General features: G+C 40.7%; 2 protein-coding genes and 2 pseudogenes across 6 annotated transcripts in view; 3 read left to right on the plus strand and 1 right to left on the minus strand.

Annotated features, from left to right (window-relative positions):
• ASH1L (ASH1 like histone lysine methyltransferase) overlaps nucleotides 1-5904 on the minus strand; it is a 217150-nt gene extending 211246 nt beyond the window's left edge. For 2 of the 3 annotated variants that reach the window (XM_060031254.1, XM_060031244.1), the window contains exon 1: nucleotides 5658-5904. The gene's annotated coding sequence lies outside the window, so the exon portion shown is untranslated. The remainder of the gene's footprint in view (nucleotides 1-5657) is intronic. The other variant, XM_060031235.1, reaches the window with a different exon arrangement.
• LOC132437909 (myc-associated zinc finger protein-like) lies at nucleotides 5684-6753 on the plus strand (annotated as a pseudogene).
• The window catches only part of DAP3 (death associated protein 3), a 28959-nt gene continuing 7844 nt past the window's right edge, over nucleotides 6693-27807 (plus strand). Inside the window, exons 1-5 of one of the 3 annotated variants that reach the window (XM_060031477.1) lie at nucleotides 6693-6800; nucleotides 17914-17965; nucleotides 22754-22876; nucleotides 24299-24400; nucleotides 26810-26918. In XM_060031477.1, the coding sequence (XP_059887460.1) occupies nucleotides 17924-17965; nucleotides 22754-22876; nucleotides 24299-24400; nucleotides 26810-26918 (376 nt within the window). In that variant the 5' untranslated portion in view covers nucleotides 6693-6800; nucleotides 17914-17923. Of the gene's footprint in view, nucleotides 6801-6827; nucleotides 6870-17913; nucleotides 17966-22753; nucleotides 22877-24298; nucleotides 24401-26809; nucleotides 26919-27807 lie in introns of those variants that run through there. The other 2 variants (XM_060031485.1, XM_060031468.1) reach the window with 2 other exon arrangements.
• LOC132437914 (small ribosomal subunit protein uS2 pseudogene) lies at nucleotides 15338-17105 on the plus strand (annotated as a pseudogene).

A 27807-nucleotide genomic window follows, 5' to 3' on the forward strand; every position in this document is an offset into this window, starting at 1 on the left:
ACATGCTGTGGAGTGGCTGGGCCCGTGAGCCACGGCCACTGAGCCTGCGCGTCCGGAGCCTGTGCTCCACAACGGGAGAGGCCACAACAGTGAGAGGCCCGCGTACCGCAAAAAAAAAAAAAAAAAAAAAAAAAAAAAACTGAATGAGAGGAGTGATTTGGTATCAAGTGTAGAAAAGATAGAACAAAATGTAAAACAAGAAGATTAAGGCAAAATTCATGATTTATTTACTGTGGGACTATAACAAAAGAAGTAACAAAAGATAAGTTGACCAAATTTTCATTAGTGATGGAATTCACATTCATCTGTCAGCCTTTTCTGGAAGGAAAGGATATACATCTATATTCTACTTTACTGGCAACCACTTCAAATCTCTATACTCTGTTTCATCTTCATAACTCAATAGGAATATTTACTTTCTTGTTCTACAGTATTTCTACTCATCATAACCATGCTCTGTAACATGGTTCATATTTAGCAGTTTAAGCAATGAAATGTATTTTGTGGGTTTTTTTGATATGTATTTTCAAATATCCACAAACAGAATTTCAAAACTCAAAACAAGGTGTATTTCATTCTCTTTATAAAGCAAGTTGATTTTAGACCAATTTCAGCTCCTATTCAACATCACCAGTATCATCTGATTTCATTGTGGTAACTAGATCCAGTTAGAAAATCAAGAGGAACCAAGAGCAACCAGGAAATGTTTTCAGCATCTTGTCACTATGACTAAAAAAACAAAACAAACAAAAGAACTAAGAGACATTATTTCTCACTCGTGTGTTTGAAAAAAGCTGATAAACTTTTCTAGGAAACATAGCAACTAACTGCATTTTTCAATGCAAACATCTAAAGACAGTGAGGTAAATTTCTATTCAGCTCATTTCTTTTAGTTTGCAGAGGGAATTCCTATTGACAGGTAATACAGATTGCAAGTATTTGGTATGAGTAGTGAAGTTCCAACTATCATCAGATAGTTTATTTGAAAAGTTATATAAACCTAACTATGGGGAAATAATTCCCCACTTAAGAGTTAAAAGAATGTACACACTGAATTTATGGATGAAGTGATATAACATCTGGAAGATTCACTTCAAAATAAGCAAAGCGAGGGAGGAGGAAGAGAGGCTAGTAGATGGGATATAGTGTGATAACTGGGTGTGAATAACTGTTGAAGCTGGATGTTAAGTACATGAGAACTCTATACTACTCTTTTCATTTCTGTATATGTTAGAAATTTTCCACACTTAAAAAAAGGAACAAAATTAAATGAAAAAAAAAAAAGTATACACTCCTGTCATCAACTTGCATATGTCTGAGAGCAAATGACTAAAAACTATGGAAAGCAAAAACTATTAATGCTAAAAACAAAATTTTATATACTCTTCAAACATAAAAAAGTTAGATGCTCAATGAAGGAAACAGAACTCTGAAATAGCAATAAGATTATTAGTTAAATTTCATCATTACTTGAAGCCATAATTTATCATGTTGTGTCAACATCACACTGCCGGGACTTCCTGATGGTCCAGTGGTTAAGACACTGAGCTTCCACTGCAGGGGGCACAGGTACAATCCCTGGTTGGGGAATTAAGATCCCTCAAGCTGGGTGGTGTGGCCAAAAAATAGAAGGAAAAAAAAAAACACACTGCCATCAACACCCCCAATGAGACAGTCACTAAGAAAGTGATTTCTTTTTTTTTAAGAAAGTGATTTCTAAACCATGAAACGACAATTATCATTAACTAAGACGACAAATCATAAGTATGAAAATCTAACCTCTCCAAACGAAAGAATATAAACCAAATAAATTACAAGTAATTTAAAGAAGGATGATTTTTTTTAAAAAGACTAGCAATATAGCTCAAAACAAAAACTGCTTTCGTTTCCCTCTCTTATGATAGCCAGGGTTAAGATATCTCATGCTTCTGGAAAGGCTGGCACAAAGCAGACCTCACAGTGGATTATAATATAAAGTAATATAAGGTGTTATGTTACCTTTAAAACACTCAGATCAACATGCATAACTCAAGAATATGAAATTATTTAATGGAGACGCACCACCTACACATATGGTAAAACTTTTCCACTGTGTGCAGGTAGATCATTTTAGGCAGGACTGAATGTGTCCAGATTCTTTATTTGTAAGGCATGGAAGACTTAGAATAAAGCCTCAAGTGGTACTGCTAATACTATAAAGACACAGTGCTTATTAGCAAGATATAGGGAAGTTATACTCCACATTTTAGAATACAACTCAAGAATAGGACATGAAAATCACTTCCTATTCTCGATCCTTAAAGATCCTGTGTATTTTTTGTAATTATTGCAAGCATTGTTTTTTTAAATTGTGAAGTATCTCATACATTATAGGAGACTATATACATATGTTATCCATATGCAGATATAGACACACTACACACACATATGACATGTTATTTAAAAAAAAAAAAACAACCCATGAACCAACTACCCAAATTAAAAATTACAGAAAGTATTAAACTTTTCACAAATTTACATGACATTCTTACACAGAGGACATGACAATAAAGAGACAATCAGACCATTTTTCTTAAGATATCTCCATTATCTTACTGAATCCTGTAATCTGTACTATTAAAACACCTTTCTGAATTTCTTTTCTTTAAAAATTCAGTAATTACTTTTAATTTTCAGTACTAGATTCATGGGTAGTCTGTCAAATAGCTACTGGATTTCATCCCAGAAGTGTTGTCTATATACATGCATATCCAAAATGACATTAAGACCTTTTTACATAAACTCACTATAGAAATATATCCAAGACAAGATCAGGAATGCTACCAACATTTGCCTCCTTTTCAAAGAGTTTCTTCATCCCAAAATATCAAATGATATTAAAACACATTTTTTAAGCTACAAAGTTGCATACAGAATGTGAAGACTTTGTAACTTCCTAAGAATAATAGCAAAACCTCTCTGCAACTAAGTCATGAAATCTCAACTTCTAGGAACATGCTTCAATCCACCTTGCCCTTTAGAAAGCCCCCACTATCACGCAATTCATAGCTTCAACAGGATTAGAATAGCTTCAAGGACAGAAGCCATATATTATTCATCTTTGTGTCCCCTGCATAAAAATAACTCAATAACGTTTGTTATAACTAAGATAAATGCCAGGAGATGAGCTTCAAAACACCTCAGTCCCAATGCAAAACTGGAAAGAGATGAGTTTGAGAATACAAATTATTATAATGAAAAAGAATAAAGCTATAAACATTTGTGTTATATTCTCTTATCATCTAATTCAGAATCATGTATTAACACTGGAGAAATCAATCTGCAAAGAATAAAGAATAAAAAACAAAGAATAAAAAACAAAGATCTTAAAGTTCTCCTTATCGTCAGCATGCTCAAACACTGTCAAAGAACCTCTCACCTGAAACTCATACCAACATCTCTACCCCCAAACAAAGCTATTTTTTTAAAAAAAGCTTTTAAATGAGACCTGAATATAAATTGGTTCTATTAATACTTCACTATAATTTAAGTTTCTGAAATTTGTATGCATAATTCGTGCGACTGTGCTCATGCTCATTTTCTACAGTGAGGGTTTTTTCAACAGATTCTCAGAAGAATAAGTGACCCCAAAAAACTTTTAAGAACTGCTAATCTAGCAAATCAAAAACATTCCATTTTCCAAGAAATAGTTATGTTGGCTTAATTCAAGTATTCTTCCCTCATATTCATAGAGGGGATCCTTAGTACAAAATTAGCCTCTGGAAGAATTTCTTCAGCCAAGCCAAAAAGTTCCAATATCCACAGGCACAAACATCAACAATTCCAGATCCCAAAAACAGTTTACTTGGAAATGCCAAAAGAAAATGCAAAAGGTGGCACACTGTACCACAAACTGGTCACCCTGTTAGATGCTTAAATACACCTGTATCCTTCCATATTAAAATGTCTGGAAGATCTAAATTCCCTCCAAACTGAATAGGCTTTTTAGGAAGGTTTTCTAGTTTCAACTCCACACTGACCTGTGAGCCTCACTCGACTCAATACGTATCACTGTCTCAATATTTATCACTGTCAAAGACAAATCCCCTCATATGTACCCAGGCTGTTTCAACAGGGTCACCTTGATTATTCCCACCCCAAGGCAGGGAGCATTTATTGAAGAGTTATTCAACAAATATTTGTTGAATGAATGAAAGAAGATCCTTCCTCCCTTAAAGTTAAGCTGTCAGCCCCCATGCAGCTGCTATGGTACAAGTTAAACATGCCTCCCTCAAACATACAAGCTAAAGTGTCAGAAATGCTATGCTTCCTCCATAAGCAGAAAGTAACAGAGTCATGGAATACCCATTTCTCACAGGCTAACCTGGCAAGGACAACCTATGTTCTGTCTGACACAACTGATCTCTACCGAATACCATCCAACCAGTCAATATGCCCCTATCTTTCCAATAAACTCAGATCTGCCTGACAAAGACCTCCCGAGACGCCATGGTATGGTGAATATACTACTGAATTAGTAGTCAAAATATCTGTTATAGACCCAAGTTTGTCACCAATTTAACACATGACATTGGAAAAATTATCTCTTTATGCCTCAATTTGCTATTTTGTAAAATGGGAGGAAACACCCATCCCACCATTCTCACAGAGATTTATTTAGGATCACAAACAAACTGCAAGAGCATTCTGAACAATAAAAAAGCTTTATTCCATTATAAAGTGTTAATATAAACTCAGATCAACAAGAAGGCCATCCATTCTTTATACCCTCATAGTAATTGTTCAAGTAAAAATGTTCTGGGCCTTCACATCTACACAGTTCACCCTATTCTGAGGAACAGACTATTCTTAAGAATAACTGGCTATGACAAGTTTCTCCCATCCCTGACCCCACATTTACATGCTGTATTTCTAAAATACTGCCATGACTTCTCTTTCCCAGCAAGTATTAAGGCACTCCCAAACCCTAAAATACACATACATATCAACCAGCAGGGAACACCCCAAGTTTTATTTTTAAAATAAACTAACTTATAAGTGGAACTCCATTACACTTATACAAATACAAGCAAACTCTTCCGGAACACTTTCCTTCCTCGCATACACACACAAACACAGCCGCTATACACCAACATACCATCTGTCTTCTAGACCAAAAACATATCTTTCAATGCACAAATTAGCCAGTAACATTTATTAAACTTGTAACACTGAGATCATTCTATCCTTCCTACATACAGTTCAGCGTGTCAGGGACACCACAGATCTGATCGTACACGTAAACTACCCTCAGAAGATCTTTCCTCCTGCCGCTCTTATCCCTTAAACGAAACAAACAGGACTATGGGGGATGCCCCAATCCTACCTCCACAACAAACTAACCTGTCAGGGGCACAGCGACTCCGCCTCCACTCGCTTACTTTCCCGCCCCCTCCCCCAAGCCAGGAGTCCGCCTGTCAGGGACACCCCTTCACCCCCGCCAGGAGGGACTTCCCGGTAAGCTCAGGATCCCCTTCCCTACTCTCCCCTCCCCCATCCTTACCACCGCTCTCCCGGAGGTCCAGGTCCGGGAGATGACAGTAGCTCCCAGGAAGCCAAGGACTAAGTCGCTGAGGGAGTACCTAGGCCCAAAGGCCTCCCCAGGCGGTTCTACTCACCGTGTCAGAGGCCGAGGCCGAGAGAGATGAGAGTGCAGGGAAGTGGGGAAGAGGGGGCGGCCGCCACCAGGCTCCTCCGCTTCCCTTGGTCCACAGCGGATCCCTCCCGCTTGTCAGGAGGCGGCCAGCGGGTGAGCGGACTGGCGGAAATGCGAGAGAGGAGAGGGGAAAGGCGTGGGGCTAAGCGGGGGAAACTAAGGGGAGGCGGGTCCCGCAACCGAGACGAGGATCGTCTCCCCCTCCGCAAAGCGAACCCAAAATGGCGGCGGGAGCGGCGGCGGCAGAGCGGCGGCGGCGGCAGCTCCTTGGGAGGGAGGGAGCGAAGGGCGCCTCGTGCCCCCCCACCTCCCACTCCTCCCTCCTCGCGTTTTCCCCCTTCGTCCTCCCCCCTCACCCGACCCGGGCGGCGGAGCGCGCACGGCCGCCCGCACGCGCCAGAGTGTATCTGGGCTCGTCGCTCGCTGCTCCCACCAACCACCGCCTTCGGCCGCCTTGCGCGCCCGCCAGCCAGTACGCACTCGCTCTGGGGCGCCTCCTCGCACAGTCCCCCACTTCCCCTTGGCCCCTGTCAAGCCAGCTCTACCGCGGGCCCTCACGCGTACCTTCGGCAGCGAGAGCCCAAGCCTCCTCCTCCACCTCCTCTCCTCTCCTCCCCCCCTTCCCCGCCCCCACTGCCACCAACCGCCGCCACTGCCGCCGCCGCCTCCTCCTCCGCCGGCCCCCCCCCCACAAACCCTCCACCCCTCGCGCGTGCGCCTCCCACAATCCCCCCGCGGGACTGTTCCATTCCTGTCGGCTGCAGAAGCGGGGGAGAAAACGACAGGCGAAGACGGCAGAGATTGCCGTTAGGACAGGAGTTACCCCGAGTGGCGGATAGACACTTATGACTACTTACCTCGCTGGCCGCGGCGCCGCGACGCCGCGGCTCCCTTCCCCTGCCTCGTCCTGGCCGCAGTGAGCTGGTTGGGGGCGGCCTAGCGCCCCTCCGCTGGCCGGTGGTTGGAGGCCGCGGCGGCTGCGCGTTGAGCAGCTTCCTGCCGTACGACCCGAGCTTGAGTCTCTGCTGCGGGACGATCGCCGAGCAGCCAACGCTTGACAGTGTCTGCGGTTTACCGGGTCGGGAGAGCTGGTCCGCGACTCTCGGTGAGGAAGTGAACCGCCACGGGGGTTGTACCCATGAGGGAAAGGAGCGGGACTCCCAGCCTCCATGAGGTAGGGAGTGAGGACAGTAGGGCCGGCAACCCTCCTAGGGGGCTTCCCTCCGGGCTCTGTGTTGCGGACCTAGGACCCAAGAAGGAACCGGCTCAGTGGTCGGCTTTTTCTTTCTTCCTTTTTTTTTTAAACCCAGCTTAGATTTTCGAATTTCACACCACTGTCTGTACGCGATGATGTTTTTGTGCACTTTTACACAGACCTCGTGGATGGATGATGCATTTTCAACCTCATTAGGCAGCCTTATGTTAGAGGATAAGGACACCATATATTTCAAGTTTAGGTTTGGACTCGATCTCCCGTGTCTTGTGTGTCCTTCAGAAAGTTCTTCTTCTTAGTTCCTTATCAACAAGAAACGAAAAACTGAACATAAAAATTAGTTAACTCCAAATCTGCCTTCAGGGTTGGTGTGTAGTAAAATAATAAAATACGTGTAAAGTAGAACTAGCTCCTAGGCACAGGGAAAGTGCAGAGAGTTAATGTTATCGTTCACAGTACTCTTGATGTTGATAAAGTTTGTGGGTGTAATTGGTAGTTTGTGTTCTATTCTTCCAAATCGTTGGTAAAACTGCAAAACTAGGTCTGTCAGATTTCCGTGGTTACTGATACTTGTTTCACAAAACTCTGCATGAACATTTACTTTTTCTTGATGATTGAATTCAGGAGAACTATGGACTATTAAAATCCACAGATAATTCCAAAGCTTTCTTCTATTCTAGTAATCGTTAGTTTCACCCAGTGGGTAAACTGAATAAATTAGGTGAGGGATCCACTTGGGTTTCCCTTTTCCTTCACATCTGTGGACTTGTAGGGATTTGGGAATAGTTTGAAAATCACTGTACTAGCTTAATCTCAAAGGCCTATTCAAGCTCTAAAGTTCAAGTAGACACTCCTAAATTTCCCCCTTAACATATTATATTTCAAAATATGGATCAGGTTTTATTTGTTTGCTTTTTTTTTTTTTAAAGGGAAATCCGCCTTAATTACCTCACTATATATTTGCTTTTCCTAACCTTAAGTCCCAACTTTTTCATGGAGCCATTTAGGAGCCATTGATCTTTTTTTTAATTGTGTCATGTATGCAGGTGTGTTACCCTACCAAGAACACTTTTAATTTGAGGTCAGGGACTATGTAACGTTTCTTTTATATTCTTTTGTAGTCAAGTGCAAATCAAGTCATGGAAATGTTGAAATGAATGTTAGATACTTAAAATATGAGAAGAGAAAGAGAATTAACATTTGTGGAATACCATGCCAAGAGAACTTGTGTTCCTGTTTAATCCTTATACAACACTTTGAAATAGATCATCTTACCCCCATTTTACAGATGAGAAGGCTGAGGCTCAAAGAAGTTGGGTAACTGTCTTTAGACTTCAATTTGCCTGTCTCTTAAAAACTTAACTTTTTTCACTATACCACATTGCCTTCATAGTAAATTTCTCATTAGCAACATAATTGCATATGCTAAAAAGAAAAAACACCTTTAATGGAATTCCACTACACTTGTATATAAAGAAAGTTACTTACAGTCTCTGTCTTTAACTAGCTTTGGGTAACTGCACTGATTCATGAATTGTCAGCTAACTATAGACAAATCAGATCGTATTCAGTTCTTTTATGCTCCAGTGCCTACCAGAGACTAAAATATATTAAGTGCTCAATAAAATGACCTTATTGAATGAATGAACCCTGAATTATTTGAACCAAGGATAGTATGGAAAACAGAATAATGGTTCCTCTCCAAAGATGTCCGTGTCCTAATCCCTGGAACCAGTAAACACATTATGTTACATGGCAGAAGGAAATTAAGGTTACTAATCAGCTAACCTGAAAATAGGGAGATTATCCTGAATTATCTTGTAGACCCACTGTAATTACAAGAGTTCTTTAAAGGTGGAAGAGGGAGACCAGAGACTCTGTCAGAGTGAGGCAGTAGGACATAGACTTGACCAACTGTTGTAGGCTTTGAAGATGAAAGGGCAACCTCTAAAACCTAGAGAAGTCAAGAAAACAGATTCTCTCTTAGAGCATCCAGAAAGAACACAGTCCTGCCAACACTTTGATTTTGGAATTCTAAACCACAGAACTCTAAGATGACAAATTTGTGTTGTTTTATGACACCAAGTTTGTGGTAATTTGCTACAGCAGCAGTGCATGTTGGATCTGTTTCTTTTACTTTAACCTTTGTTTTCCGCTGTTGTTGTTCACTAAAAGGATACTGTCTATACATAATGGCCTGCCTCGGGGAACCAGCCCCAAATGCCTGAATGTTAAACCAAAGGGAAACATTTGGTTTGTTCAGGGAAACATCCGGCCCCTGTCCACCTGTGGATGGCTACAAGAAAGAAGAAATTAACACCTCCCCTCCCCGAGGCTGGCCATTCCAGGTGATATTTGCAAAACTTATGGCCTTTTTACTTCCTCATCTCCTCCCCTTCTCTGTGCTGTGAAAGAAACTGGCATCCAAACCCGGATAAGATAGTTATTTTGAGACTTTAGTCTGCCATCTTGGTCTGCCGGCTTTCCGAATAAAGTCATATTCCTTGCCTCAACACCTTGTCTCCGACTTGTTGACCTGTCATGCAGCGAGCAGAGCGAGCTTGGACTCCATTGCTGGGTCATTTGGTAAATCCACATTTAAACTTTTGAGGAAATACCAAACAGTTTTCCAAAGTGGCTGCACCATTTTACAATTCCAGCAGCAATGTATGAGGATTCCAATTTTTCTACATCCTCCCCATTACTTGTTATTGTCTGTTCTTTTTGATATTAGCTATCCTTGTGAGTGTGAAGTGGTATCATATTGTGTTTTTGATTTGCATTTTCCTAATGACTAATGGTGTTGAGCATCTTTTCATGTGCTTATTGGCCATTGTGTATCTTCTTTGGAGAAACTTTAAGTTCTTTGCCCATTTTTGAGTTACATTTTCTTTTTATTGTTGAGTTGTAAAGAGTTCTTTGTATAATATATTATGGATATAAGTCCTTTATTAGATATATAACTTGCAAATCTTTTCTGCCATTCTGTGGGTTGTCCTTTACTTTCTTTTCTTTTTTTTTTTTTTTGGCTACGCTGAGAGGCTTGCTGGATCTTAGTTATTCCACCAGGGATTGAACCAAGCCCTGGCTATGAAAGCACTGAGTCCTCACCACTGGACTGCCATAGGATTTCCTGTCTTTTACTTTCTTGATGGTATCCTTTGAAGCAGAAATTTTTAATTTCGATGAAGTTCAAGTATCTATTTTTTTTATTTTTGTTACTTCTGGCATCATTAAGAAACCATTGCCTAATCCAAGGTCGTGGAGATTTATTCCTATATGTGTTTGAAGAGTTTCATAGTTTTAGCACTTTGATTTAGGTCTGTGATGTATTTTGAGTCAATTTTTGTGTGTGATGTGAGGTAGGGGTCCAATTTCATTCTTTTACATGTAGATATTCTACTGTCCCAGCAACATTTCTTGAAAAGAAATGTGCTTTCTCCCATTGAATTTTCTTGGCACCCATGTTAAAAATCAACTGACTGTGATATAAGAGTTTATTACTGAATTCTCAACTCTGTTCCATTGATCTGTAGACATATGGGTCAGACATATATGATCTATAGGCATATGCTAATACCACACTGTCTTGATTTCTGTAGCTTTGTAAGTTTTGAAATCAGGAATGTGAGCCCTCCAACCTTGTTCTTTATTTTTCAAGGTTTTATACACTATTCTGAGTCCATTGCATTTTCATATGAATTTTGAGATCAGCTTGACAATTTCCATTAAAAGGGCTGCTGCAATTTTGTTAGATAATAATATTTGTTTAAAAAAGAAAGAAAGAAAGAACTGATGATGTTAGTAAGCTGTGTTGTCAATGAAACAGTGGTGTTATAGAATAACAAAATAGTTACTCTTGAAAATATAAAATCTAAAAACGATAGGTGAGGGTTTCCCTGGTGGCGCAGTGATTAAGAATCCGCCTGCCAACGCAGGGGACATGAGTTTGAGCCCTGGTCCGGGAAGATCCCACATGCCGTGGAGCAGCTAAGCCCATGCGTCACAACTACTGAGCCTGCACTGTAGAGCCCGCGAGCCACAACTACTGAAGCCTGTGTGCCACAACTATTGAAGCCCGTGCGCCTAGAGCCCATGCTCCGCAACAAGAGAAGCCGCCGCAGTGAGAAGCCCGCACACCACAACAAAGAGTAGCCCCCACTCTCAGCAACTAGAGAAAACCCGCGTGCAGCAGTGAAGACCCAATGCAGCCAAAAATTAAATAAATAAATTTATTTTAAAAAAAGATAGATGATAGCTGAAGAGTATTGATGAGTAATATAAAGGACTTGTATGATGATTGCTTTGAGAAACTGAAGACATTTACCCTGGAAAAGAAAAAATAGGGGACATAACTACCTTCAGTTTATCACATGGAAGGTAGCTTGTAAAACCAAAGAGAAAGGCTGGGATAGTGAATGGAAGCTACAAGGAGACATTTCACCTCAGATTGTGAAAGAACTTTACATAAAAGCAGGACTGCTTTGTGAGTTCCCCATCAGTGGAAATGTTCAGGCACTTGATAATTGATAATACAATATACACAGTGACTAATGGCAAAGGCTGCAGAGTCAAACATAGGTTTGAATTCCAGAACTGTCACTTTTAGGCTATATACCCTCGGGCAAGTTAGTCTGTCCATCCCTATTTTCACATGCATGTAATATCTACTTCATAGGATTGTGTTGTGAGACAGTGCCTATAAATTGCTTAATATAGAGCCTGTTTCTGAAAAATACTATTATTATTATTCAGATCATTGTAGCATTAATTCAGTTCTTGAACTAGATCACCTTAACCTGAAGAATTTGATTCTCCTCACACAATCTGTACACAAATGTTTCATTGCAGCTTATTCGTAATACCCAAAACCTGGAAACAGCCCAGATGTCCTTCAATGGATGAATGGTTAAACAAACAGGCACATTCATACCATGGAATAGTACTCAGGATTAAAAGAAAAACTATTGATGCATGTAACACACAACCTAGATGAATTTCCAGAAAATTATGATGAATGGAAAAAGCTGATATTAAAAGGTTGCATACCATATGATTTCATTTATATAACATGCTTGAAATGAAAAAATTACAGAAATAGAGAACAGATTAGTGGTTGTCATGGGTTAAGGAATGGGAGGGTTGTGGGAGGGAAGTGCTGGAGTCTGTAGAAGGGCCACATGAGGGATCCTTAAAGTGATGGAAATGTTCTGTATTTTGACTGTATCAAGGTCAATATCCTGGTTGTGATATTGTACTATAGTTTTGCAAGATGTTACCATTGGAGGAAACTGGGTAAAGGATACATGGAACATGTATTATTTCTTTCACTTGCCTGTGAATATATAAATATCTCAATAGTAAATGTTTAATTTAAAAAATAATCTATGATTTTTGTGACCACTGAAGTGTTAGCATATAGCCTTTGGGATACCTTTCTAAGTTTGGTACAGGCTTTTTCTGACTTCCTTTTCAGTGTACACTTGGCCTATGTGACAGTACTTTTTTTTTTCTTTTTAAAGAAAGAGAGCTCTAACACTAGCCAGAAAGTTTTGTCAGAAGAGTGACAGAACTTTAAATACAATAGTGAGTAAATGTCCCTTACAAGTGTACCTGAAAACACTTCAAAGGGTTTAAAGACTAAGGAATTATTTGTCTCTGGGATTTGTTTTATCCACACTTTCTTTCTTTCTTTTTTAAGATTTATTTTTTATTTATTTATTTTTGGCTGCATTGGGTCTTAGTTGTGGCATGCGGGATCTTCGTTGCAGCGTGCGGGCTTCTCTCTAGTTGTGGCATGCAGGTTTTCTCTCTCTAGTTGTGGCGTGTGGGTTCCAGAGCGCATGGGCTCTGTAATTTGCGGCTCGCAGACTCTAGTTGAGGCACGCGGCATTAGTTGCCCCGCAGCACGTGGGATCTTAGTTCCCTGCCCAGGGATCGGACCCGCATCCCCTGCCTTGTAAGGCGGATTCTTTACCACTGGACCACCAGGGAAGTCCCTATCCACCCTTTAAACAAAGAATGACTGGGATTGGAGGGAGGACTCTGCTTCCTTGAAATAGTAGAAATAGACAACAGGTAGAGTCTCAGAATGATGACAGTTGAACAATATTAGAGAAGTGGGTTTTTTTGGGTTTTTTTGTTTTTTTTCGGTACGCGGGCCTCTCACTGTTGTGGCCTCTCCCGTTGCGGAGCACAGGCTCCAGATGCGCAGGCTCAGTGGCCATGGCTCACGGGCCCAGCTGCTCCGCGGCATGTGGGATCCTCCCGGACCAGGGCACGAACCCGTGTCCCCTGCATCGGCAGGCAGACTCCCAACCACTGCGCCACCAGGGAAGCCCCATCAGTCGGTTTTAATAGGAAACCTGTCCTTTATCTGCCTTCCAGTTACAATGTGGTTAACTTGTACTCTGCAAATCGACATTCAAAGGATATGAAAAAACCGAAAGGAGAAATCATTACTCAATTTTTTCATAGTATTAGTGGCTTTGAACCTTTTTCTTGCAGTGCCCTGATTTGTATATGTCTTGGAATGTAGAATGAGCAAATATTCCATTCTTCTGCTTTCATTTGGCCTGTCAATAGGATTTTTTTCTACTTACAGATATTTTAAAGAACATGGAAAATGTGGTTTAGTCTGGATTGTCTGCTTTGAGATCAGACTTTTGAGATTCACCCCCCCCCTTTTTTCTTAAAGTATCTTCTGTTATTGTTATATAAGCCGTGTGTGTGTGTGTGTGTGTGTGTGTGTGTGTGTGTGTGTGTGTGTGTGTGTGTGTGTAATTTACCTTTAAAAGCAGTAGGAAAATATTGAAGGGTTTTAAGAGCCAGACTTCAGTGGAAAGGATGGATTGGAGAAGTTCAAGGATGGAGGCTAGTAGACCCAATGTTGTAATATGGATACAAGATGACAGGATACAAGATGGAAAGCTAGTCACATTTTCCTGACCAGCATTTCCCATAATCTCTAAAACATAGCCAGAGTAATGGCCTCAATGACCACAGGCATACCTGGAGGAAGAAGTAGTGACCTCAGGACCATGTCACCCACTCTTTCTAGGACACTACCTCCCTCCAGAGCTGCAGCCCACAGCTGTCTCATAACAGTGGTTGTACCAGGGCACATTGAGAAGATCTAGGGAGCTGGGTTGGGTAGGCCAGATCCTGTTGGAGTGGCATTGGGGTCTTGAGTAGTTCGGAAGTTGGGAGACTTGAGGTTAGGTAGAGGGCTTAGGGTTGGAAATCAGCTGATACAGAGGGTTAGAATTGGTATGAGAGTTAGCTGATCACGGATCGGGGAGGACAGTGTTGGAGGCAGGGAGTTGAAGTCATTGAAATAGGGGAGGATTGAGAAGAACTGGGGTTAAGAAAACTGAGCTGGTCAAAGATGGTGGTGTTGGGTACCAGGTGATGGTGGGTATAAGGTAGAGATCGATGCTGGGTAGTGTTGGGCACTGGGTGGTTGTGTCAGTCGTTGCCAAAACTACCTCCAGGTTCTGTGATTCCCTAGGAGGACTCAGAGGTCAGCACATAGTCCTACTTACAGCTATGATTTATTACAGCAAAAGGATACAGAGCAAAATCAGCACAGGGAAAAGGCACGTTGGGCAAAATCTGGAGGAAACCAGGTATAAGTTTCCAAGAGTCCTTTCCCAGTAGAATCACATTAGACACACTTGATTCCTTCAGCAAAAACTTGTGACAACACGTGAAATGTTGCCACCCAGGGAAACTATCAACAGAGTCTCAGTGCCCACGGTTTCTATTGGGGCTGGTCATATAGTCATTATCAGCCTCGCATGTAGTAAATTTCCAGACTCTCAGAAGGAAAGCAGGTGTTTAATGTAAACCATGTTGTTTGTATAAATAGTTGAGGCACAGTGACCCACTCTTACCAGTTCTGGGAATGGTGGGAACTCTCCTGAAATCCAAGTTCTGAGACACCAGCTAAAGGGCAAACTTGCAACCAGGCCTTTCTAAGGACAGCAGTCTTAGACTTGCTCTGTTAGCTCTTCTCTGCACGGTTGGATTAGGCAGCAGGTGGTGGTGGTGGGCGTTGGACAGTGGTGGACAGCAGTAGAGGCAGTGTAAGGCAGAACAAAGGAGAACCGTTGAAGAACAGGGAACAGAGGGGACCTCAACCCTGCCTGTGGCCTAGTAGAATTCATCCTCACGCCTGGGCACATGCTCACAGTCGCCACCTTACTGCACAGCCGCAGCCCTTCCACTAGCAGCCAAGAGAATGTTATTAATAGTATTTTGCAACAAGGGAAGTTCCAAGGGTTCCAAGGCCAAGTAAATTGGATTAAAATGAAGTCTCTTAACTATAGTTTTCCCCAAAGCCTTTAAATTTGTGAATATGTGCATATATTATAATTATTCAAGAAGTGAATAACTATATAGCATTTTCAAATTTCTTTGGCCAGAGAACATTGGTGCATTTTATGACTAGTTAGTATTCACCAAACTCATTTTGGGAACTGCTGCTCTAGAACTTTTGGTTTTCAAACACAGCAAAGGAGCCCTGCAATCCCACATGTAAATGTGAGGCAGGCCAGTAGAGACCGTGCCAGTCTTGTTCACCACTGTGTAGTCTGTATAGTGTGGGCACGTGAAAACACAAAACACATTTTTGAATGACTGAATTAAGGAATGCTTTGCATCTTTATTAAAAAGTAAACTTGCCTTTTCCGCGCTACCCAGACGGGGTCCGTACGGTGTTGTTCTGGATTCCCTTGTAACTTAAAGGGAAACTTTCACAATGTCCAGAGCCCTTGATGTCCTGCAAATGAAGGAGAAGGATGTCCTCAAATTTCTTGTAGCTGGAACCCACTTAGGTGGCACCAACCTTGACTTCCAAATGGAACAGTACATCTACAAAAGGAACAGTGATGGCATCTACATCATAAATCTGAAGAGAACCTGAGAGAAGCTTCTCTTGGCAGCTGGTGCCATTGTTGCCATTGAAAACCCAGCTGATGTCAGTGTCATATCCTCCAGCAAGCTGTGCTGAAGTTTGCTGCTGTCACTGGAGCTACTCCTATTGCTGGCCGCTTCACTCCTGGAGGCTTCACTAACCAGATCCAGGCAGCCTTCCAGGAGCCGAGGCTTCTGGTTGGTTACTGATCCCAGGGCTGACCAGTCTCTCACAGAGGCCTTTTACATTAACCTGCCCACCATTACTCTGTGTAACACAGACTCTCCTCTGCATTATGTGGACATTGCCATCCCATGCAACAACAAGGGAGCTCACTCAGTGAGTCTGATGTGAAGTTCTGCGCATGCGTGGCACCATCTCCCGTGAACACCCATAGGAGGTCATGCCTGATCTCTACTTCTACAGAGTTCCTGAAGAGATTGAAAAGGAAGAGCAGGTGGCAGCTGAGAAGACTGTGACCAAGGAGGAATTTCAGGGTGAATGGGCTGCTCCAGCTCCTGAGTTCACTGCTGCTCAACCTGAGGCGGCAGCCTGGTCCGAAGGTGTGCAGGTGCTCCCTGTGCCTATTCAGCAGTTCCCTGCTGAAGACCGGAGTGCTCAGCCTGCCACTGAAGACTGGTTTGCAGCTCCCACTGCTCAGGCCACTGAATGAGTAGGAACAGCCACTGAGTGGTCTTAAGCTGTTCTTCCACAAACTCTTAAAATGGAAAGAGGTTGATGGGAAAATAAGCAGTTTCTAAAAGAAATAGTAAACTTGAAAACTAAAAGGAGATAGAATTCAGAGGAGTTTGTGTCATCTCTTAACCATACTATAAGCTCTGTTGGGTCAGGGACTGAACAGCTTTGTTCACCATCTTATTCACAGGCCCTGGCACATAATAGGTGCTCAGTAACTGTTGAATAAATGGGTGCGACTCTGTTGTTGTTGTTACTGTTGAATAAATGGGTGTAACACTGTTGTTGCTGCTGCTTTAAAGATTTTGGATGTAAGGTGAAAATTATTAGCCAAAATGAAGTAGGTGATTACCTGGAGATTTGATTTAGTTATGCTGTCTACTAGTGAATATTGAGAGTTGCATTTAAGTATTTTAAACATTTTTTAGCTCCCACATGATTAGGGTTTTTTAGTTAAATACTTCCAACATACAAATGAATAAATATAGCACACATGGTATAAAAATAATAAAGCAAATACTCATATCTATTATCCATCATTTGAAATAGATCGTTACAATTCCTTTGTGTGACCTGCCCCAATCTTGTCCCTTTACCTCTTCCCTAAGGGTAAGCATTACTCTAAATGTGTGCTTATCATTCTCTTGCCTTTCTCTTTCAGTTTTATTACATATATGTGTATTCTCCAGATAATTAGGATTTAAGTTTTTGAGTTTCATATAAATTATATCATTCTGTATATTACAGTTTTCACTCAGCATTAGTTTTTGAGATCCATCTATGTCTTACATGTAACTGCAGTTTATTCTTTTTACTTTTGTATGGCATCTATTGCGTGACCATATCTCCGTTTATCCACTCTTCTATCAATGGACATTTGGGCTTTTTACAGTTTCTGATAATTCATATTCTACTACTATGAACATTGTGATACATATTTCCCAGTGTACATGTATATGTGTTTTTCTAAAATAAATACGAAGGAGTAGAATACCTGGGCCATAGACATGTACCTTTTCAACTTTACAGATAATGTCAAATTTGTTTTCCAAGATATTTGTATTTATAATTCCATTGACAGTATAGGAAACTTCCCAGTGCTTCACAGCCTCTTTAACATTTGCTGTTGTCTTTTTCATTTTTCTTAATATGATGGTTGTGGATGGTATCTCATTGTGGTGGTTTTAATTTACATTTCCCTGATTTGTAATAAGGGTCGAACTCTTTCCATGGGTTTACTAGCCACTTGTGTTCCCTTTTCTGTGAAATATCTGTTCGTGTCTTCTGCTCATTTTTAAAATCAATTTAAAGGCATTATTTATTCTAGATACTAATCCGTTGTGCAAATATCTTTTCCCAGTTGTGGCTTACCTTTTCACTTTTTTTTAAAAGTGCAGGGATAATGCTGAAAGGAATGACAAGGCTTATCTCCAGCGTCCATAAGGTGAGTCCTGAATGACTTAAGTGCTTTGTGTAAACTGTCTTTAGGTGGATTTCTTTTCTGGATTGATTGTATCCAGAATAAAATGCTCTGGAGAACTTCAGCTGACTAGTTTTGCTCAAAAGAACAGTCACGGGCTTCCCTGGTGGCGCAGTGGTTGAGAGTCCGCCTGCTGATGCAGGGGACGCGGGTTCGTGCCCCAGTCTGGGAAGATCCCACGTGCCGCGGAGTGGCTGGGCTCGTGAGCCATGGCCGCTGAGCCTGAACATCCGGAGCCTGTGCTCCGCAACGGGAGAGGCTACAACAGTGAGAGGCCCACGTACCGCAAAAAAAAAAAAAAAAAAAGAACAGTCACAATTCCATTTCTCTGCCCATACACTTCACTCCCAACTGCCCTAAAAATCCAATAACAGATATTAGTAGAGTAGTTGCGCTTGGGAATTTACCCTATCATAGGAGAACTGACTTTTTTTTAAAGGAGATAAATAAGCTTAAGTGCAGTTGGGTCAATGATTATCATTATTCTCCATTTGGGTCAATGATTATCATCCCTTCATGAAGTATTTAAAAAAAAATAAGTTGCCGATTTCTTTTTTTTTTTTGGCGGTACGCAGGCCTCTCACTGCTGCGGCCTCTCCCATGGCGGAGCACAGGCTCCGGACGCACAGGCTCAGCAGCCATGGCTCACGGGCCCAGCTGCTCCGCAGCGTGTGGGATCTTCCTGGACCAGGGTATGAACCCATGTCTCCTGCATCGGCAGGCGGACTCTCAACCACTGCGCCACCAGGGAAGCCCTAAGTTGCTGATTTCTGATAGTTGATAGTTGATTAAAATAATAAAATCATATGTAAGAAAGACTATTCTGTTGCTTTACTTCATTCTCTCATTTATTTAGCAAATAGTTTTTCAGCACCTTCCTTATGGCAGATACTCAGGATTCTAAGATGACTCATTTCACTAATAATGGTTACTATTTGGGTCTTTTTTGTTGTTTTTTAAATTTATTTATTTATTTTTGGCTGCGTTGGGCCTCCGTTGCTGTGCACAGGCTTTCTCTAGTTGCGGCGAGCAGGCACTACTCTTCCTTGGAGTGCGTGGGCTTGTTGCAGAGCACGGGCTCTAGGCACACGGGCTCAGTACTTGTGGCTCACGGGCTCTAGAGCATGGGCTCAGTAGTTGTGGCGCACAGGTTTAGTTGCTCTGCAGCATGTGGGATCTTCCTGGAGCAGGGCTCGAACCCGTGGCGGATTCTTAACCACTGTGCCACCAGGGAAGTCCCAGTGGTTACTATTTGTTGGGCATTCATTATGTGCCAGGCACTGTGCTAAGTGCTTTATTTCTCTTAGTCTTCATGATCAACCCCTGAGGTAGATAATATTTTTGTTTCACAGATGCAGAAATTTAGAATTAGAAAGGCTAAGTAACTTGCCTGAGGTAACACGCTGTGAAGTTGTCTAACCCAGACTAGATACCAGGTCTGTCTGACTTCATAGCCTGTGGCCTTAACCACTGTGCTGTATTGCATTTTATGGTCCATGTTTTCTTCAGGACCTGGAAGTCCAGTAGTGGGATCATGAATAAATGATTGTTATAGCATGGTGAAGCACCTAACCTGGATTAGTAGGGTCCAGAAGAAATCCTACCAGAGTTATGTCCTAAAGGATGAGAACTGAGCTGGAAGGGCTTAGTCACTTCCATCTGATCATTTAATTACAGATTAGATTTCCTTAAAAAGGAGCCCTTCCTCTTATAGGATTCACCTTTTTTCCAGGGATTCATGACAAACCTAGGTACATAAAATAACCCATTTTTATAAAACAATATGAAAAAGCAAAGATCAACAAAGGGATGGATTCTGGCCCCAACTTATTATATTAAAAGGCTACAATTTCTTCTTCCTTTATAGCAGACAAGAAAGACCTGAGTCCAAAGTACAGAGGAATGTCAGTGAGAAGATTTTATGCTTTTTGTAGATTAGTTTAGAGTTACCTTCTTTATTGGCTCGTGAATGCCCTTCTTTCAAGAACTGCATGATTTTCATTCTGGAACGGTGCAGAGGCAGTTGTACATATGGTTGTTTTCCCTGGAGACAAGAGACTAGCTGGGTGATGCCATATATGACACGAAGAAGTAAGGAATCCATTTTGCTAGCTTTTAATTTGCTGCAAAAAACATTTAACTAAAAAGTCAAAGGTTTCTTGTAGAAATAGCACCACCCTGTGGTCCTTGAATATCTTTAATTTTCCACTTGACTGCTACTTTATTTAGAGACATGATGCTTTCTCTCCAGTAGAATTGAGAACATTGTAGGGTGTATTGTTCAGATCCTATGGAGGTAACAGGCCTTGAATTCTCATTGGCTTAACTCAACACATGATATTGTTTGTGTTGTGTGTATATGTTTTGTTTTGCTCTTGATGTTGCTATATTTCCAAAATGGTTTACAGGGAGGGAATTCCTTTTCGGTCCAGTGGTTAAGAATCTGCACTTCCACTGCAGGAGGCATGGGTTCGATCCCTGGTCGGGGAACTAAGATCTCACGTGCTGTGCAGTGCTGCCAAAAAAAATGGTTTGCAGGCAAATATGGGAGGGGATAGACTTAGGGATGCAGTTTTGTCATCTTGGGATGCCATCTCAGCATGTAGGTTTTAAGGTTGCCATGGCAGGAGAAAAAAGAGAATTTATACCCACTCTTAACTGGCTCTGACTAGAATTGACCCAAGTTATTTCTGTTGATAGCTCATTAGCCAGAACTAATCATGTGACCCCAATCTTTCTGCAAGGGAGGCTGGGAGGTATAGAGTACATGTGATAAACATTGCTGTCTCTGCATTCGCAGACAGTGTTGGAGCAACTCTATTACTTTACCCTATTACTTTACATTAAATATGCAAATTCTGGTTCAGAGGTTTATATGTGCAGCTCACTGAGTTGCAGTGTAGTGCAGTTTACTCTCACTTAGCTAGATGCTTTACAAACTCCCCCATCTCATCATGTCTCTAAGAAAGATTTTTTTATTCCAGGGCACAAGTATGAAGTATTTGTGGTGCACTGGGTACTTGGAGAAGGAGATACAAAAATGAATAAAACCTGATCCCTTCTCTTTCCTTTCTCTTTCAAGTGTGTGTGGCCTAAAATGGGAGACAAACTTGTGTGTAAGATAACATGATGCAATAAAAAGGATAAAGATTTTGGAGTCCCACAAACTTGGATTTGAATTCTGATTTCATCACCTACCAACTCTGTGACTTTAGACAAAGTTATTTAACTTCCCTGAACTTTGATTTCCCTCATAATAAAACAGCGTAATATTCTACCTATCTTCTAGGATTCTTGGCTCAAAAATAATGTGTGTATAACACTCTGTTGCCTAGCATTTTATAGGTACTCAGTTAACAAAAGCCATGAATGTAGTTCAAGGCAGAGTAAAAATGCATGCAATACAAAGAAAGTGCTATCTATAGAGAGGGAAAGATAATTGCTTTTGCCTGGAGGTGTCTGGCAAATCCTCACAGAGGATATGACATTTGAGGTGAGTCTTAAATGATGAGTAAGATTTAAATAGGGAGAGAGGGAAGCTGAAATAGAATGAGCAGAAATATAAAGGCATGAAAGTGAATAACATGTTTTAGCATGGTTGGCTGGCTGGAGTATAGAGTTTATAAAGGAGTAGGACTAGAAAAGGAGGTTGAACTTATAGCAGTGGCCTTAATTATCATGCTAAGGACTTTGAGACTTATTTTGACATTAATAGGGAACCATCCAAACTTTTTGATTAGCTGAATGTTAAACCTATTTGGGAGGACAAATCTTCTGGACTGTGAAAGATGAAGAGTCAAAGATTTAAAGATACCAGTTAAAAAGTTGTCAGGGAGTCAAAGGTCTTGTTAAATGGTTATAAGTGTTATGAGAGGTAGTACAAAAATAATATACATTTTCTGCACTCATGAAGCTGCTTGGTGAGACTAAATATAAATACAGGCAGCTTTCATACTATCTATTGACCTAGCGAGCAGCTCCCTTTCTACAGCCATCTCTCACAACCCTGTTTTCCTCATTCTACTGGATTCATACTCTAATCTTTCTCTTGTAACTGGCATCTTTTCACTTATACACAAGGCCTGTTATCCTTAAACTCAGCTTGGGAGTTCTCCAGTTAGCATTTTCTCAGATTTATCTCCTGAAATCTCATCCTCTTCCCCAAACCTTTCCCAGTTCTGAGGTTTCCATGTGCAGTTCACTGAGTTGCCTGTAGAGCAGTTTATTTTCACTTAGCTGGATGCTTTACTCACTCCCTCGTTACATGTTCTTAATGAAAGATTCTTTATTTCAGGACACAGCTAGCAAGAAAATTGTTGCAAGGAGTGTAATTATACCTATCAAATAGGAACGTTGCACTAATCCCCTAATAACTGAGGTGACTAGGATTACTAGACAGCTGGGAATTGTACAATACTGGCCACCATTCATCACTGTAGGCAAGAGCATTAAATGAAGTTTCCTGAGTTAGGTTGTTAATGGCTGAGCTATGCTCCTGAACAATCTCTAACGGAATTGTTTCCATATGGGACAGAGCCCAGACATAGCAACACAAGCTGGAACAGATTCAGAGTATGAATAATGTGATTGGACTTAGAGAATTATAAATAATAACAAGGATCTGTTTTACATAAAACTAAAATGCATGATAGTGATATTTTTCCCTGTGGCAGATATGGCTTAAAACCTCTGTGTTGTAGCAAGCGTAAAAAGCCTATTAATTGTAAAACACTAAAATGGTTTCTTTTATAGTTGGACCCTGGACGTTTTTTGCACATAGGGACCCAGGCACCCCAATGCCTTGCTGCTCACCTGGATAACCAGGTTGCAATTGAGAGTCCCAGAGCTATTTCCCGCACCAGTGAGAATGATCCGGTGAGTTGCTAACGTGTATATGGGTTTTTTTCAGGGCTTATAATTTGTATTGCCATCATTTTACACATAAGAAAAACTGAAACTGAAAGAAGCTAAGCAGATTTTTACATATAGTCAGACAGTACCTGAGACAGCATTCTGGAACCCTGATCTTCCCCATCCCTATCTAATACTATGGTAACATAGCTCAGACAGGTCAGTCCATATCTGTTTTGGTTTAATTCCTACCATTGAACTCACTTTGTGCCAAGGGTTTTGTTGGGTATAGAGTAGGTACTTAACTACTCAATTCCTTAGAAGTTAAATTTAGTAGTTATTATTGATCTTAGTGTATGATGGGTTGGCAAACTTTTCCTGTAGGAATCATATAGTAAATATTTTAGGCATATGAGCCAAAGTGATCTCTGTCACAACTACTTAGCTCTGCCATAAACAAATGGGCCTGGCTGTGTTCCAGTAAAACTTTATTTACAAAAATGGGTAGCCAGCCATAGTTTAACAACCCTGGTATGGAGAACCCTAACAAAATCAACTTACTTGCCTAGGACCACATAGTTTTCCTAATAACCAATCTGGTACTATCTTCCACCTTTCTAAGTGGATTTCCTAGTGTCTGGAGAGGGAACTAACTTGATTTGTTGAGAAGAGCAGTATTTAAAGTGAAGTTTATCAGTAGAAACCAGGATTCCAGCAGTATCCAGTGTTGCATTTTCTATTTCAGGTCCCATTAGGCTAAATGCTGATTTCTCCTTCCTCAGTAGTATTGTTGCCTCTTATAAATGAAATCAGTTGTATGGTCTGTGCTTAAATGTGAAGGGAACCAATAGCTTTTCCCTCCCTTTTTGTCCCTACCCCTGCCCTCTGAGTTGCCCCAACTTAACATATGCTGTGCTTGTGGAAGGGAAAAAAATAACTCATTACCCAAAACACCATCTCAGCAGGGTGTGTTTTATTTATGTCTCTAGCGTTCATCTACTTTCACAAGCACAAAATGAAATAGAATAAGTGAATGAAGTCATTGAATTGCCTTTCAGCTTTTCCCTGTAATTGTAGTCCCTTTATCTGCCAGTTCCTCAGAGGTTTCTATGGCAACAGTGGCATGCAGATGATCTTGTCACGTGACTGGATCATCTCTATGCACAGCACAGAAGAATCCAGATGGCAAGATTTGTCTCTGCTCCTTCCACATCTAGGGTTTATGTTGCCGAGCAACTGGCTTCATCATTCAGGCCAACATCAGCTTTATATATACACTGTGGACTTGGGGACAACAGCGAGCATTTTTTGTCTAAGAAATGAAAGAATATCTTTTCCAGCTCTGAGAGAGAAGTGTTTCCTCACTACAGTCTAGAAGGCCCTTGACACTTTTTCAAAGTCTTTGTCACTCTATCCATTATACCTGTTTGCATTTTTATTTCCTAGGCCAAGCATGGGGAGCAGCATGAGGGTCAGCACTACAACATATCCTTCCAAGATCTGAAGACTGTATTCTCCCATGGCCTGCCTCCTCGCTTTGTAATGCAGGTGCTCAAAACAGGGGAGGGAATTGGAGGGAGCTTATAACACAAGCTGTTGATAGCAGAGGGGTGGAATTAAATGAGTAGAAAACTATAAAAGATTTAATTTGAATCTTAAAAACAAATCAGATAAATTGAGCTATTGATTATCTTTTGTGAATAGTGCTGTTGTTATAATTACTTTAAGCAAATGCTTATCTGCAGTTAACCTCTTTAAATCCTTTTTGGAGCCAGGCAAAATATTCTTAAGTAAATAAATAATATTCCACTCTTTTCCTTGAGTTACCCAACAGATTTCTAGAAACTTTAGACTTCAAATAATTGTTAAAAATGAATTTAATATTTGCCTTAGCAAAATATCATGAAAATAGTTTATATGTATAGAAAAGCAAAAACATAATATATTTTTGAGCCAAATAGAAATGATATTTGGATTAGATGCATCATTCATTGTTCTTCTTCAGTCTCATGGGTTTTCAGAAAATGTAGTTTTGTGGTCATAAATTCAACCCAAAGAATGTAATCTTGGATTGCTTTATAGCCATTGAAAGAATTCATAGTTAACTGCAAACAGAGTTTGTTGGCAAAATTTTTTTTAACACTTTTAATAAACATTTATTTATTTATTTATTTGTTTATTTGACTGTGCCAGGTCTTAGTTGCGTCATGCAGACTCCTGGTTGTGGCATGCATGCAGGATCTAGTTCCCCGACCAGGGATCGAACCCAGGCCCCCTGCATTGGGAGCATGGAGTCTTACCCACTAGACCACCAGGGAAGTCCCTGGGAAAATTGGTTCTTTTGGATAATTCCTGCTCAATTAGTTTCAGCCTCGGAAATTATTCCTTCTTATTGAAATATCAAACTTGACTGTGCAGGTGATTTTTAGCTTAGAAACCAGAGGATGTCATTTCTTCAATGTGTTTTATTTCAAGAAGTTAGATGAGACACCAGTAAAGGGGCTAATTCTAGGCCATAGACAGCTTGTCATCAAAAATTTTGTTAAGTTTGGAAATAGGACACGGTCAGAAGAAATCATCTTTAAACTGTCCCAAGACATTCGTAGTACAATCTCTAACATAGTTCTGAGGGCCTAACTTTAACTATTGCAGGTTGCTTTCAGAATGGTTAACCACCAGTGCTTTGGAAGGAATTACTCATACATTCTTTGCATAATTTCCATTTATGTAAAGGCCAACTCCCTCACCATTGTTTGTGTATTTTAGTACTGTCATATTGCCTAATACAGCATTTCTGTTTTAATATCTGTATCATGTTTTTGAAGGTTTCACTTTCCATTAAGTTTGAACTTACCTGTCAAAGTCCTTCTCCAATTCAATTGTTTGGTTAGGATTTCTTTAAAAAATACCAACACTATCTTAATCCCTATCTGATATACTTGTGAATAGTATTTGTTAGGTACTTATTCTTATCAGTAGACATTATTAAATACTTTATTTGCAAATCATTTTCACACATATCACTGCTTCCCAAATTTTTCCACCAAATTATTCCTGATGGCATAAAGGGAATGAATTTTGTGTGCCAGTTCTCTGGTGTATCTGTATACTGGTGGTGTCAGGTATGGCCTCATAGCTGTGGGGCAGTTGGTCACACCTGCTCCTGATCTGGTATGTATATAAGTTCTAGAGAAAAGTCTAGGTGGCTACAGTTATAAGAATTAGCTAAAGGGACTTCCCTGGTGGTCCAGTGGTTAAGAACCTGCCTTCCAATGCAGGGAACGCGGGGAACTAAGATCCCACATGCCATGGGGCAGCTAAGCCCACGCGTCACAACTACTGAGCCTCTGCCCCCCCAACTAGAGAGCCCACGTGCCGCAACTACAGAGCCCAAGCACTCTGGAGCCCACGAGCCACAACTAGAGAGAAGCCCGCGTGCCGCCAACGAAAGATCCTGCGTGCCGCAACGAAAGATCCTGCATGCCGCAACTAAGACTCGATGCAACCAAAAATAAATTAATTAATTAAATTTAATTTAAAAGAAAAATTAGCTAAAAATAAATTTAAAAGAATTAACATTTATTTGATGCTTACCATGTGTCAGATGCTTTGTTAAGCATTTTACACGCTTTTAATATTTATATCAACCTTAAGTAGGTTACATAGTTATGTCTGGATTATTTGTAAATTTCAATTAACTGATGTAATATCTGTGCTTCATTTACAGAAATAATCAAAAGCTGAATGTTACACACTTGGTGCGGGATAATGTGTTTCAATTTTTAGCTAAATTACATGGCTAAATTTTCAAATTCAATACCAACCTCTCCTAACTGAATAAATGAAAAATAGGCAATTTGATGCTATGGTTGCTATGTTGGACTCAGTGTATATTACCAAGAACTGGCTAGAAGTTCCACACCCCACCCTCTCCTTCCTCTTTCCCTGTTTTGTTAGGTGAAGACATTCAATGAAGCTTGCCTGATGGTAAGGAGACCAGCCCTAGAGCTTCTGCATTACCTGAAAAACACCAATTTTGCTCATCCAGCTGTACGATACGTTTTCTGTATCCTTTCCTGCTTGCCTGGGCTATCTGAGCCAATGCTTTCCTTCCTCAAATGTGGGAAAAGAAGAAATGCTTTATTTGTTGACAGTTGAAGTGTCCCTTTCAGTGGTGTTTTCTTTCTTTCTTTTTTTTTTTTTTAATTAAGAAAATACCTTTATTTTTAGCCAGAAGGGGTTAAGTCAGAATTGACACTCCTGTAGTAAGAGTGCATGAAAATTCTAATATTTTGAAAATTGACTAAATTTATTTTCCTCAGGAACTTGTTTCTTTTACTCCTTGCTCTAATTGGAGATTTTTGCAGTCCTAAATTTAAAAGACATAAGTAATCTATTTTAGTGGTACTGTCAAAACAGCTTTTTTTAAAAGAATTAGGTATGAACATATTAAATAGCATATTAACATACTCCAACTTTTGGTGGCTCATCTCTAAAATGACCCAATTCTTCATCTCATGTTGTGTTTCTCCTGTTTTAGTTTATCACTTAAGATGCTTCATTTGCAGTTGAGTAAGAAGAAAGTCCAACTCACAATGGCTTAGGTAATAAATGATTTTTGCCTAAGGAACAGGAACATCAGGTTTAGGCTCAGGTTTGGTTATGTCAGCAGTTCATTGAGGTCATCAAGAACTCAGATTCCAGGACCTCCCTGGTGGTCCTGTGGGTGACTCCGCTCTCCCAGTGAGGGGGACCCGGGCTCGATCCCCGGTCGGGGAACCAGACCCCACAGGCATGCCAAAACTAAAGACCCTGCGCGCTGCAACCAGGACCGGGTGCAGCCAAAACAAACAAATGAATATTCTTTTAAAAAAGAGAGAACTCAGATTCCTTTAATCTTTCTGCTGTCATCCTCACCATATTAGGTTTTGTCTCCAGGTTGATTTCTTCATGTT

Source organism: Delphinus delphis, chromosome 1, assembly GCF_949987515.2.
Source record: "Delphinus delphis chromosome 1, mDelDel1.2, whole genome shotgun sequence".
NCBI lineage: Eukaryota > Metazoa > Chordata > Mammalia > Artiodactyla > Delphinidae > Delphinus > Delphinus delphis.